This window comes from Sipha flava, unplaced genomic scaffold, assembly GCF_003268045.1.
Source record: "Sipha flava isolate LNK unplaced genomic scaffold, YSA_version1 521_pilon_pilon, whole genome shotgun sequence".
NCBI classification, from domain to species: Eukaryota; Metazoa; Arthropoda; class Insecta; order Hemiptera; family Aphididae; genus Sipha; species Sipha flava.
Window position 1 is genome coordinate 395,002 of NW_020273477.1, and position 14,977 is coordinate 409,978.

Sequence of the window (14,977 nt, forward strand, 5' to 3'; positions counted from 1 at the left end):
TCGCACTATTGTTTTTTTCAACATTATTTTATGGTATACATGTGTGGTGTTGTTTTATCAACGCGATATCAATCGAACCGTCCATTGTTTTATTATTACTTTTTCTCCCGGCATGCGCACGTTTGAACGATTATGTGCTACGTTATAAAAACGTACAGCGAACCTGCCGCCGTCGGCGTCATAATATGTAATATATATTATTATCCAATCGAACGTCTATTTAACAAACTTAACGGTTTTTTAAAAAGTATTTTTATCAAGGACGTAGCCAAGAGGAGAAGGTGGAGCAAATGCCTCATTCTGTATGTATAAATAAACAACTTTATTAATATAAATATAAATATAGCGGACTGCTCACCCTGTAAGTTGTCTTGCGATACAGTTTGCCGTTCAATACAGATGTACATAGCTTATAGGGTTTAAAATATATATGGATATGAATAAAATAAAATAAAGATAATAATTAAATTAATAGAAGATAAAAGTAAAAAAAAAAATATTACAATATTAATAATTGTTGGTTAAGAATATAAATGATAATTTATTATATGCAGTGTAGTCCTACCATACGGACAGACGTATTTTTACGAGATCGTTTTCGCTCCAGGCCGTAGTTCTTGAAGAAGTCCTGCAGGAGTTTCGATGCGATTCCGCGTGCGCCGAACCAAAGCCCAAATACTTCCCACTCTCCTACTTCGTAGAGGTGGCTTAGGTTGGGTGTGGATAGCTAAAATATATATTAATTATTTAACAACATTTTAAATTGACTTATTTATGACCTAATATTTCAACTTCTTATACATTTTCAAATTTATATAATATACACTTTTTAATTGTATTCTAAGTATTCAAATGATTATTTCCTACCTAATGATAGAGTTTTTAATTTTTTTTTTACAGACAATTTTTTGTATTCAAATTTTACATTAATATTTTTTATGTATCAACATTTTTTTTTCTATTACCTCGTAAAATATACTTAAGGATCATAATACGAGATAAAAAATCTGACCTGTGTAAATATTAAAAAATATACTTAACATGTTTTGATAATTATTCACCCCCCTAATAAAATTTCTAGCTACGCCCTTGATTTTCATTTGATTTTTTTTTTGTTTTTTATTAAAAGATAATAATCATATATACTTTTTTAAGCATAATAAGTAAATTTAATTATTTATAAGTGGAAAAATAATAATAAAATTGCAAGAAAATAATAATTTTTTGGTAGCATCCCCTAAAATATATAAAGTTTGGTTGGCAATTTTTTTTATTTTATTTGAGACATCTCTTAATCAATTACTTTTAAGCATTTTAATAGTATTTTCTGGAATGGCTAACAAAGAAATAGGATTTTTGTGGCTATTTTAAAAGTTAGACATTTTTCTGAAAATAAATATATACGATTTTTACCATACTAAATGTATGCAAATAATAGATAGTGTAGTAAAATAACGATAATGTTAGATTACAGGTATATTTTGATGTGTATACTTATATAAATCATTTTTATCCTTTTTTTTTTCGAAGAAATGTTTATATCCTGTTGAACTATATATGTATATACCATTCTACTTGTAAAAACGTTCACAATTATTTAAAAAATTAAAGATGTCATCTGGTGCATTTTCAGTGTATTGAAATACACGACGACGAACAGTATCGAAATAGCAGCTGATGTTTTCGAAACTATATTTTGACATACTTTTGAAATTGGAATTGATGAATTTTGGAATTGATTTTAAAAAAAATATCGTGGTTCTATAAAGGAAAAAAGAAAAAAACGCGTTGAGAGAGAGTTTCGTTGGATAGAATTTCGCGAAAATCGAGTTTCGGCTGTGTGCAAACACTAACAACGAGGCGACGATTATTACCGATAAATAATTAATCAGTTATAATAATGGCGACAAACGATAAATGTTGTGTACGTGTATTATTTTAACGCACATCTGTATTCGTAGAAAGTGTACACAACGATCGTGTTACGACCGCGCTCGACGACCGATCCATTGTACTACGCGAAACAATAACGCGCACGTGTTTTACACGGCACCGACGGATTATTATTATGACGCCCGTACCGCGTTCGACTGTCCGCCGTTAATAAATATATGGTATATGCACGCGATCTCGTGTTTTACGCGATACGTTTACATCAATGAATTATTATAAACATATAAAATATAATTTATACGGTAACGGATCGGTTTTGTGCGGTGCGCGTGTACGGATTAACCGCGCGAAACGCGTTAAACTACACACCTAGCCGATCGTAAATAGCGGCGCTTTTCGCGACGGTCGTAGAAAAATGGCGACGCGCAGATCAACGGGTGCGCTTTCGCAGCCCAGAGACGAATTGTGTAGCTGGTACGCACGTGCAGTTCTAACAATTTTCGCGCGCGAAGACGGTTTATATCAGGGGTGGTCAACCCAAATGATCTTGCGGGCCACTTTGGAAATACATTACGATCCCGCGGGCCAAATATAAAATTATATTAGTGTTTTGCCCCAATAAAAAAAAATTTGGAGTAAACATTTTAAACAGAATTAATTATTATTACAAAATAAGTTTTCGCGTATTAATTATTTGAAATAAACAGAATGAATTATTATTGCTTTTATTGCCGTATTCTGAATCCAATTCTTTCAAGACTCTCCTTAAATCGTCGGTGCGGAAGCGCATGTGATCGAATGCAATTCACTGTTTTTATGACTACTTGCATAACATGGTTCATCGACAATACTTGGGAACAAAGATTCTGTTGGTGAATCTCAAACAGTTTGTTGCAATTAAGTTGTTAATAATACGGATTCCGCGTTGTGCAGGCATTCTAGAATATTATATTGGGACAAAAATTAATTTTTTAATGTAATTGTTTGATAAATCTCGCGAGCCGCAAACTTTCCAAGGAGGGCCGCGGGTTGATAATCCCTGGTATATATTTATAAAAACGTACCTACATATATGGAATATTTATATTTAAATTATTGTAATTGGATCGTTTGAAATAAATAAATATCGTATCTGCGAGCTCGTAAAGGGCGAAACAACGTCGCGTGAAATATATCACGTCGGTGCAATCTTCTAAATGAAACTTTGGGCGCAACGGATTTCTTCGTCCACCCGCGGGGTAGGTAGTAGAGTATAAACACTGCTCGTTATGAATATTTACGGCCGCGGAATGGCACGTGTCACGCGCGCGCAAAATGTTTTGCCAAAAAAAGTCCCGCGAGCACGTGAACACGTATTGCGCGCAATCGCCAAAATAAACAGAAAAAAAACAACGAAACGTCGGTTGAACATCGCACGTAAAACGTGCACGCGCAATACGGGACGATCCGTCGAATCCGTGTGGATCGAAGAACGCGCGTAATATTTACAGTGCTTATACGATTTTCGGTCCGAGTCCGTGAAACCAGAAGTGCACCGGTGGAAGGAAGGGGTGTCGTACTCGTAAAGTTCACCCGCTCGCGTTCTCATACGAACGGATAAACATTATGATTAGAGCGCGGATTGTATGCATTTAAAAGTATCGAAATATGCCTTATAATATGCAGTAAAAATCATGAAAATATGCAAAAAATATGCAAGAATTGTGTATTTATTTAAAATTTATAATTCAACTTATAAAAATTAATTACTTAAATACTTAATACAAAAAAATTTAGGAAATTTTCTGAACTTAATTTATTTTTAAAATTTTATTTATTATTAAAATAAATAATCATATGCATTTCAAGTTTATCTTCTGTGAAGCTGTGTTGTTTATCGGTTAACATATTTTTAAAGACTGAAAACGAATCCTCGATGTCAACCGAAGTTATTGGGGCATATTTGAAGCAAGTGGTATGTCGATAATCAACTGACACAGCAAGAGCGATTAGGTTTACGTCGTAACCGATTATTTATTTTATAACTAAATATATACGTATATATGTATATATAAATTATTATTTAGTGACTATGAAATTTATTTTTAATTTTTCTACTAGATAAAATATTATTTTAAATTTTCACTTCAATATGCAATAAATTTTGAATTTTGCCAAAATATGCAAAAATATGCAATAACCTCTAAATATGCAGAAATATGCGAAAAAAAAAATTCACCATTAGCTTCAAATTATGATGATTCGTGGAGATAACTGACAAAAATCCAAAAATATTGAAAGGAAAAAAATATGCGATTACATAGAAATCTGCGCTCTAATTATGATCAACCCGTCTCTGAACGAGTATAACGAGACGGCGCATTACACAACGTTGTGCATGCTCGGCGCGCAAACGTATGACGTGTCAGTGCCGAGGACTTGTATAACTTTACGACCGAATCCGATTCCGGGTGCGCGCGTGTGCGTTTGATTTTTCTTTCTCCGAGTTCCCGTAACGCGGTTCCGATCGATTTATTCATTAATATTGTACACATTGACGCACTTTTTTTACTCGACAATCTATATATTACTATCAATTTATAAATCGTTTTTAGTAACGGTTGCATCCGATCGACTTATTTACGGAACCGCGTTAACTAGTTGGAATTATTGGGTGGATGGGGACCAAAATAAAAGTAATCAATATCCGCCGATAAAAAAATGAAATTTGCACTGCGTTCGCGTACAATACATAATTACGTAATATTAATGATGTATGCTGATTGTTACGACTGAAAATCGACCGTTGATTATCGATCAAATTGAGCCCGCCCACCTGCCAAATCGAGGGAGGCGATCAAGGTCATATCTGGGTAGGTCCAGGGTGTCTGGACCCCCCCCCCCCCCGAATTGTCTTCAATATTTTAGGAATGTTTAAAATACTTATTTATTTTTAATACCAACATAAATATTTTCAGTCAAAAATGACTTAAGCTTCAATTAATCGTTGACTGCTTTTAATTTTATATCATAATATTATACGAAAATATATTAATTTTAACAAAAGAAGATTTAATATTTTTTTATCTTATTTTTAACTAAATATCAAAAGTTAAAATCTAAATTCAATAAAATTACAATATACATGTTTTGGACCACTCCAAAAAAAAATTTCTAGATATGGCCTTGGAGGCGATTGACCCCTAGATTTGTGGTTCCGCTTAACCATACGCACCACATTACATCAACGACATGATTTAATAACATTAGAAACTTGCAACGCATATTCTATAAAATAACTGTGGACGGAACGTAAGTAGAAGTATTTTTAAACTTAATTTCCCATGGAAGCTCTAAATATAGTAGGTATTTGATTTTAGTATACACACGTAACTCATACGCTGAATAGTTATTACTTTATTCTTGGAACCGTAAAGTCGCAACTACTTATAAAATAATGAAAATCATCAAATTAATAATATATGGAAAACAATATTGTTAATTTAAAATATTTTTTTATGTATTCTGTATTCATCCTGATACGTACAAAGCAATTTTTTTTTTCTGTAACATTTTTGTGATTAACTGTCATTAAATATTGTACATTATTTATAAATAATGCTTAATGGTACACTACATTACTACAATAAACATTAAACAACTAGGAGGTACCTATTGATAATAATGATTATAATCAGGGACGAATTCAAGAGGTGGGCCCATGGAACACGCGCTCCCCCCCATTCACCGTATTTTATACTTTATTTATTATTGTAGGCCCTTTTTCACGCACAGGCATATGGTGAAATACTGGATTATCAATATATCATGATAATATGATACCGTCGATTAAACGGATCACCATTGTATATACCCTGAATACACCTTAATATGCACTCTGAAATAATTATAAAACCTGAAGAAGTAGTTGATGCATGTATTAATAAACACCCCAGACGTCTTCAGTTTTTGTAATTACAAAAATTATATTTAAAAATATGTTTTATTTTAAATTTGTGTAATAAAAGTTTATGTTTCTATCAAACACTTGTATTTTGATTATTTGGTTATGAATAACAACAGTTTTGTTGAGATGGAAAAGTTATAACTATGTATACTTTGAAATTTTTGTTTGTAACCCCCCTCCCCCCAATAAGACATTTTTAAATACACCCCTGATTATAATTGAGTCTTCATAGATATTAGAATATGAAATATTGACCAAAAAATAACTTTTTTTTTATCTAGATAAAAATGAAATTATCTTTTATCTTTATATAGATATTTTAATTTTTTTTTATCCATTATCTTTATCTAGATGAATTTGGACATATTATCTTTCATCTTTATCTAGATAAATTTTGCACTATCTATTCCCAACACTGATCATAATGCGAAAACCGTAACGATGTATAATGATTTACACATCGATTATTTTATATTACACGGCTTGCGTAATGTTATGAGCGATGTAACAAATCGATTTACAAAATGTATTAAACTGAATTAAATAACACCTAGCCGGTATAATTTTAACGTTATATCCGGATTTATAATACTTCATGATATATCAGAACAATTATCAAGCATATGAATTACTGAAAAATCACAAATTTAGGTATCAAAATCTCTCTTGGGAAACATTTTACAAAACTTTTCTAGTGTAAATTCACCGGTCGAAAATTACCTATGTTAACAGGGAAAAAAACACATTGATAAAAAAATTAATTATTGTTCGCAAACTATTGTTGAATCTTAACCAAATGATCATTTCTAAAAATATTAAGATACCAAGTGCGATACGATCTGATTAATCTTCGATATTAAAAAGTGTATAAATTATTCACATTTATTTTGTAATTTATATGAAATGATAAACTCATGTCATTGAGACCGCAGATAACTAATGAGATTAATTTGTTAAACGTACGATTAATACGTCATATACAATGATCAAGCAAATAAAGCTCACTTAATTTTTCCTGGTTTTAAATATCATTAAACGTTTCTAAGACTTTGCTTTGGTGGGATAAAAAAAAAAATAAATAAAAAATATATGTCTCATTCGTAACGAAAAATAATTCCCCCTCCTTGTCCTGGCCTTAGATCACTCCGAATGTCGAGGTCATAGCCTCGGCGTGTCGGTGGCCTGTCCAAAATCCGCCACCACAGCACATTATGTTTCGATATAATATTAATGTGACGTGTTCATGTGTGAGAACGTACGGAAACCCACAAAACGAAAAACAAATATCGTATTACAGCACCGCGGCGATTTTCTTGGAGAGCCGAGTGGGAATATCATTCGACCGCGCACGCACTACATTATGCGTCAACCGGTGCCGTCGAAAACGCAGTTTTATGCGTAGGAACCAGGCGCGGCTCCAAGGGGAGACAACTAGGGCCATGGACCCCTCCAGGCTTTTCAAAATTTTAAATTTTTAATACATTTTTGTCCTTGTGAACTGTAAAATTCCGATTATTTAATTAAATACCTATTAAACGGAATTATTTTATTTTATTTTTTTTAAAACCATATTATGACATCAGTATGAGGTGTATATCATAATATAGGAACGTAATATATAAATATTTTATTAAACAAAACCATGTATAATGTGTAAATACAAGAGATTATTTATTGGCAAACTTGCATGTCAGGTTAGTATATTATTTAAGCCCTCTTTGCAATTTGGCGACGACTAAAAAAAAATGCCCCCCCCCTGGTAAGTCTCTGAAGCCGTGTATGGTAGGAACTGTACGTCTCTGTTAACACGTGCGACGCGAAATCGCACTATTCTGCGAAAGTACCGATCGGACTGTTTTCGATGACGAGCTCAATAGTAAAAGGGGTAAGACCCTAAGTTCACGCGCATACACAAATACCATTACACCGCATTGACGTGTTGCCATAAGCCGGATCTACACACGTTCCTCGATAAGATTTGATGCGTGACTACACCCGGTCGACGACTCGCACAACGCCCACCCCGGTAGGCCCCAGCGTACGCATGTAAAACAATCACAACGATTTACAAGTTCTCGAGTTTGGACACGAAACGATCGCAAAACACGCTGGCTACGCAATATTATCGAAACGTGTGCTCGACCGACGGCTTATAACCGGACCGGCCGCGGCCGCACATATTATTACTATCAGTTTTTTTTTCTACCCGCGGCTTTAATATATTATCGTTATACGGGCATCAACGGGACAGCTAGGATTTACTGGAGGAAGGATGCTTTTCGTGCATGAGCGTACGAGTTCGTTTATATTTTTAATATCGCTGTGATTTATCTACATATTCGTTTGATTCTGTGAAAATTGAAAAAAAAATATTCAAATGATATCGGCCGTAATTTTCTTGTTATAATCGCGGAGGAAACGGTCGTACAACTCGTTTGCGTTATCGTTGCGATTGCACATTCCGCAACGCACAAACAAAATAATGTTAAACGGTCCGCTGTCACATGTCCTATGAGTAACAACAGGAAAAAAAAATAATGAGGATGGTGGGCGAATACCCAACCCTGCCACCTACTGGCTACAAATTATAATACGGGTATGTTATATAACCGTACAATTACGCCGAACACGTACTTTAGGTATATAATTCAAATGAACTTCCTAGAAAATTGAAATGTTAAATAACAAATAAAAATTGATCATTAATAAAATCGAATAAAATATTTTATACTATATTTTGCAAATGTTTTCTAATTAAAATGGTATATTTATTTATAGAAGCTTAAAAAAAATTATTGTATATTTCAAAGGGTAGTAAATTAGAAGGGAAGGTTGGGTTCAGTGATTTATTCATGGGGGAGGTTTGGGGGTCGAGGTCCCCCCATGGACCTCGTATAGAAAATTGACGTTTATATAAAACACAAGTTTTTCTTTAACATTTTCATATTATTAGAATTTTAACTTGAAAATCAAATTCAGCTTGTATAAGCTATAAATGTATATACATACAACACACACACATGAATGCATTATGCATACACACACGCATATAATCTAATGTTATTTTGATAATTTTCAGGATTATTATACTTAAACCAACATTTTCTTCTTTAATAGTAATTGCAATACTTAGATTATGGTAGACTTTATTAAAAATGTGCCTTAAATGCCATCCAATTTATTAGAATTTCTAAATAATTGAAATGAAAATGACTTTTAAAATGTCAAATATTGAGTACTTAATTAAAAGAACTATTGAAAAATTTATATATTTTTTGTTATAAATGCCTTTTTATAATTGATTTATTTAATTTATTCTATATAGTTAGCTACGTTATATTTTACAACAAAAATAAATATCCGATGCATACAGTAAAGTAAATAGCGTTTGCTCACTAGTAAATAAGTTTAATTTTGCTTAACCCTCCCCCTTCCGCCTGATAAAACGTTCCTGGATATGCACCTAGGTGATTCGATCTAATTATTTGAACTGGTAGTTTTCATTTCATTCGGCGCCACTGCAACCGTAATACCGTATACCTTATCTAAATATAAAGATCAGTACACTTTTCCGACATTCAATTATCCGGCACCATTTGCCCAACACTACATTTACCTGATACTATACTTCCCCGACATTACAGTTGCCCGTCAATTTCAAATTATATTATAAATAAATATGTGTCAAAAATTATTAAAATTTTCAATAAAATAGTATATTGTATTATGTTATTTAAAAATTAATGCTAATTATGTTAATTAATGTTCGTACCTTTTTACATATAACGATATTATCCATGATAAAGTATTCATCTGATTTTGGTTTTTTTTTTTTTTTTTAATTTTTGTGTATTAGTATTACATACAGTAAAAACATGTAAAATATATTGTCAAGAAAATGTAGTGTAGGGCATTCAAGTGTCGGGCAAACATATCAGATCCAAATATTACATACAGCACGGATAATGCGCGACAAAACGTGACATTTTTTGCGAGTAAATCAAGGCACAAAATCGGAAATGCCGATCTCTGAGTCGACTTATCAATCAGCGGAAAGTTATGAAGGCCGGTTGTTCCGGGCCAGATGTGCGTGGGCAATAATCATTTGTTGAAAGACAATCGGATTGAGGCATAGACAGTGGCGTAGCTATAGTCCAAACATCCCTAGGGCCAAATCATATATTGCGTCCCTCAAGAAAATAGGTATAAATGACTTTCTCATGCGTATCAGTCACCATAAATCAGAAAATATTATAATAAATGTGCTCAATATTAGCTAAATAAACAACTCTGTTGTTAATATAATAACAATACACCTACTACATATTAATTTAAATTAGCTTAATGCTAGTTCATCAAAATGTATTTTTCCTTATGTAATAGTTAATATACGAATATTCTAATGATAAGTATTATGTATATATAAATATATTATATTAGCATATTATTAATAATAATTTTAAAAATGTAATTAAATCATAAAACATTTTTTTGCTTCATAATACGTACCTATAACACTTATGTACAGAATTCTTAGGAAAAATTATTTTCAATAGCTTTGTCTATTGTATTTTCGTAGTCGACCTGTCGTTTAGATATAGTACAACAATTTATGTGTCCGAAAACAGTACGGATTAAACAATATTTGCAAACGCACATGTTACATTGTATAACACGTCATACGATATCCTTATCAACGGTATACAGTTTTAGTGAGTACAGTTTTTAATTTCCTATCTATTTTATAATTGTTGGGGTCGAATGAGTTGTTAATTGTAATAAAAAAATTTAATTCGGTAGGTAGTCTGACACACCAAACACGATTTATATCGATTAATTTGACTTAATATCGGAAACAATCAGGTTAAATAGAAAATTTTAAATTTGGTGGCAATTCAAGTACCTACTTATATTCTCCATTTTAAAAAATGTACCGGAGTCAATTCGAATGCGCCTAAAATATTGGCGTTATAAAAACGTGTTGATGCTGTATACATATATTATAATAAACCTATTGAAATATAAAACATTATATAACACGATTTATTGGCGTTCTTTATCACACGCAAACAGAAGTGTACGAGTAGAGCGTAAATTTATGAACATACATAAAAATATTTTACATCACGAAATTGTTATGCATATAATTCCTATAATGTCAAGAGTTTTTGTATCGGATCGGCAACGAATTGGACAGTAAATATTTCTTGTTTAACAATGTACTTTGTTTCGAGGTATTAGTACCGAATTTCATCGGGAAAAAAAATAAACGTTTTGTTTAACTTATTTTCTGGATATACAGCTTGAGTCGCTTATAAAATAATATAATCTACTCAGATGACATATTGTATTTTCGTGGTCGAATTAGTAATATCATTGGTTATTACTAGTGTTTATAATCAATGGGAATATTTACTTTGGGAACAATACCGAATATACTATTACCAAATTATACACTCTCGTTAAATTTATAACCAATGCTATTATAACATAACTAAAGAAATTGTAAGTTTGTATCCTAGTCAATATTTCGTCAAGTTAATCGTAGGTGAATAATCCATAAATTTGAATAGTATTTACGCAACTTTCATATTTAATTATGAAAAGAAAACTTTGATACTGTTTCATTTACCTTATTAAAATCTTTGAAAAGGAAAAAATTACTTAATTAACCGATCAATTTAGGCTTAGCAACAATAGTTATTCTTATGTATTTTTATGCTTTATCCAATAGAACGGATACCTACGTACCTAACTACGTAAGTTAAGTTATACAAAACACTGATAAATTAAAATAATATATTAAAATTATATTAAATTAAAACAAAATTTAAATGTAAATAAAATCCCCAAACTTAATAACCTTGAAATTTTATAACCGAATTTTATATTCTTATCGTTTCTTATAGGTATATTTCCTCATCTAACGCTTTTTTTTCTTGTTTCTAACGCATCTACTCGTGGAAAAATGTATATATTCGTATTGGTACAGATGAATAAAGATTTAACAAGTTAATACGTGGACAGTATGTCGTAATTTCAACCGAGTATTTACTTACACAATAAAAATAATTTATTTTACCTTTATCAATAGTTTGATTTTCTATGAATATAATTATAACTTGAAAAGTAGTCATACATTTTTTTTTTTATAATGATATTGTTATATTCACTATTCATTTTTCATTGATTTATAACATAATTTCTTTTTCTCGTTTTCCGCTTTTGTCACAATATTTTCCTAATACATTTCTCTTGCACACCTTTATTATTCATCACCATTTAGTATTTTACATGAATATACCAAACGGAATGTTATCTTTGTCTTTTCCTCAACGATTATACATAATTTACCTTAAAAAAAAATCTATTATTTATACCTACCTGTTTTTTGTCCTGTTATCGATCATTCTAATACACTCAAAATTGTCTTTTCTTCTAAATTTAACATGTTTGTATAATATAATCCAATATATCAACGTCGTTTGGTAATATTATTAAACATGACTTTTACTTATAGTACCTAAACGTAATTATAACATAAATAAATATATTACATTCAAACACAGTGGGACGCAAAAATAAATACGAATAACATCAATAGATTTTTACAATGTTTTTAAAAACAATTTGATAATAATTAATTGTCATTAGGTCTGCCAGGTACAATATATATATATATATCTTTCATGTAACATGAGTTTACGATAAATTTTTACTACCGGTAAACCAATTTTATATTTATTGAAAGTCGTTAAAATAAAAAAGTTCTAAATTAGCTACACGCTACAGTTTTTGTCTGTGTACGGTGTAGTTCGACTATATTTTGTTCGTAAGTCGGTGGACGACCACACAGTACATTTTGTTTCGTTGTACGTTATTTGAATAACACCGACCGTTTTATTCGAACACCAAATTTGACCACACATCACATTTATTATTTTTTCAGTTTTCCTGTGGACGCTCTAGTTCCCGCAGTTCCGCATATTATTGCTCCTGATTCGCGAATCTTACATTTAGCTTTAACAGCTACTGCCTTGGCATTGGTCCTTAAAACTAAAAATAATAAATAAAACAGGAAATGGGCTAATGATTGACTACTGAAAACATCGCAATATTTGCATGTACATTATTTAAACAAATTATAGTTCCATCCTGAAGACTGGCACAATTACTTAAGGATGGATGAAGTAACCTACTTTGAATTACTTCAATTAATTACGCCTTTAATAGTAAAACAAGATATGAAAATCGATCACCATCATGAGCGATTGACATTGCGCTTTATAGCTTCTGGTTGCAGTTACAAACACCTACAATTTACAACCATCATATCTCCAAAATTATTGGGTGAAATTATTCCAACCATATATTTATTTATAAACTAGCTAAATTATCCACGGTTTCATACGTTATATTCCATGTGAAGTAGAAACTCGACCCACCGTCACTGTCGGGACGGTTAGGTTAGACATTTTGCAATATACGTGTATATTTTATAACATGCGTATATTCAGAAAAAATAATATTAATATATTCTATATAATAAAATAATAAAAATAATACCATAATTAATTATTATTATTATTAATTATTATTAATTAATTATAATACCATAATAAAATACTACTAAACTAAAACTAACAATTTTAAACTTAATAATCTGTTATTTTCTTTTGATGCTCAACCTTTTTTCCAGTAATATTTCGTATTTTACGTAGCCATGAGACTGGGTTACTCGTCAGTCACTGATTAAATTAAATTAAAAATAATTAAATTTGTTCGTTCACGTCGCATCTGTTGGATATAAGAAAAAAATGTGTATACGCTTGATAATCGCCACAACTGGTTTATCGCGATTGTCTCATTAACGATAGCGATGACGGATAACAGAGTGACGGTTAATCGAGTTTCTACTGCACATAAATTATAATACATCGAGTCCGTTATATTATTAATAAATTTAAAAATTAAAATGCTTAAATTATTTAAATTAAAAAGTTTTTAAAACTAACTGTACAGTATTAGTCTGAACACCGAACACGGACAAAAAAAAAAAAAAAATCAAACTCTTCAGTTTTTATTCCGTTTCTATGTATGGTGTTTTGCATATTTTTTTGTTGTCCACACACCATCGGTGTACGCTGTTCAAACTACACCGCAAACGGACAAATAAAACCGTAGTGTGTGATCACCTTTACAAGGAATAAAATTTTTATAATTTCGAAAGATTACCTAACCAGATCTGTCGTAGACCGACTGGGTCCCAGTTATTACTATTTCCCTAGTTACTAATTCTCGAATGCGTGATCACCTGTAGAGAACCAAACGATGTGGCGTGTCACGTCACGATCAACAACACAACATGATTGAATAACCCTCAAATAGTCGTCGAGATTTAATAATAGGTAACTAAAATCTCTCAATATTCTTAAAAAAATCTCTATTTGTCTTAAAAATTATTTTTGTATAATTCAATAGTTTACAAGAAAATTGATTTTTTTTTATTTTTTTAAGCTAAATATATTTTAATTTAAAATCTTGAAACAGAATATTATTTCAAAAAGTTATACGTTAATTAAAATTACAAAATTAAAAAATCAAACAGGTAGTTTATTACTTAAAATTTATAAATAATAAGTAATCAACCGTGAAAATGACTGCATCTTATACTTACATCTACACGTTTTTACGTGTCGTAAATCGATAAATAAATCAGTCGATACCAATGATAGTTTACATGTTAATAATACCCGCAATACGTATTTTAATTAAATACACAATATAAATATCGACATAAATTGATACTTCTGTTTAATTATAGATTGATGATTATGGATGATTATTTAAATGACAATTATGTGATTTTCTAAAACTAGAAAACATAAAAAAATGAAAAACCGTTATGAAATTTACAATATTTTATTTTAACCCAAAAACTTTTGAATTTATTTTTAAAACTGTAACATTATTAATATTTCAATTCTTATGTAATATTGTTCTATATATATTTTGTCTTGGACTTGAGCGCATTTAATTGAATTTACACTTGGAAAAGTCCATCTCGGGGTGTTGTTCCATAAACCTGTAAAAATATTAACGGTTAAAACAATAAAAGTGAAATCATAAAATAAACTT

General features: G+C 30.9%; 2 protein-coding genes across 2 annotated transcripts in view; one reads left to right on the forward strand and one right to left on the reverse strand.

Annotated features, from left to right (window-relative positions):
• LOC112690812 overlaps nt 1-14,977 on the forward strand; it is a 17,032-nt gene continuing 2,055 nt past the window's right edge. Inside the window, exon 1 of the mRNA XM_025564907.1 lies at nt 1-302. Coding sequence (XP_025420692.1) covers nt 133-302 — 170 coding nt within the window. The 5' untranslated portion in view covers nt 1-132. The remainder of the gene's footprint in view (nt 303-14,977) is intronic.
• The window catches only part of LOC112690809 (nuclear migration protein nudC), a 19,569-nt gene continuing 19,402 nt past the window's right edge, over nt 14,811-14,977 (reverse strand). Inside the window, exon 7 of the mRNA XM_025564905.1 lies at nt 14,811-14,924. Within this exon, the coding sequence (XP_025420690.1) occupies nt 14,873-14,924 (52 nt within the window). The 3' untranslated portion in view covers nt 14,811-14,872. The remainder of the gene's footprint in view (nt 14,925-14,977) is intronic.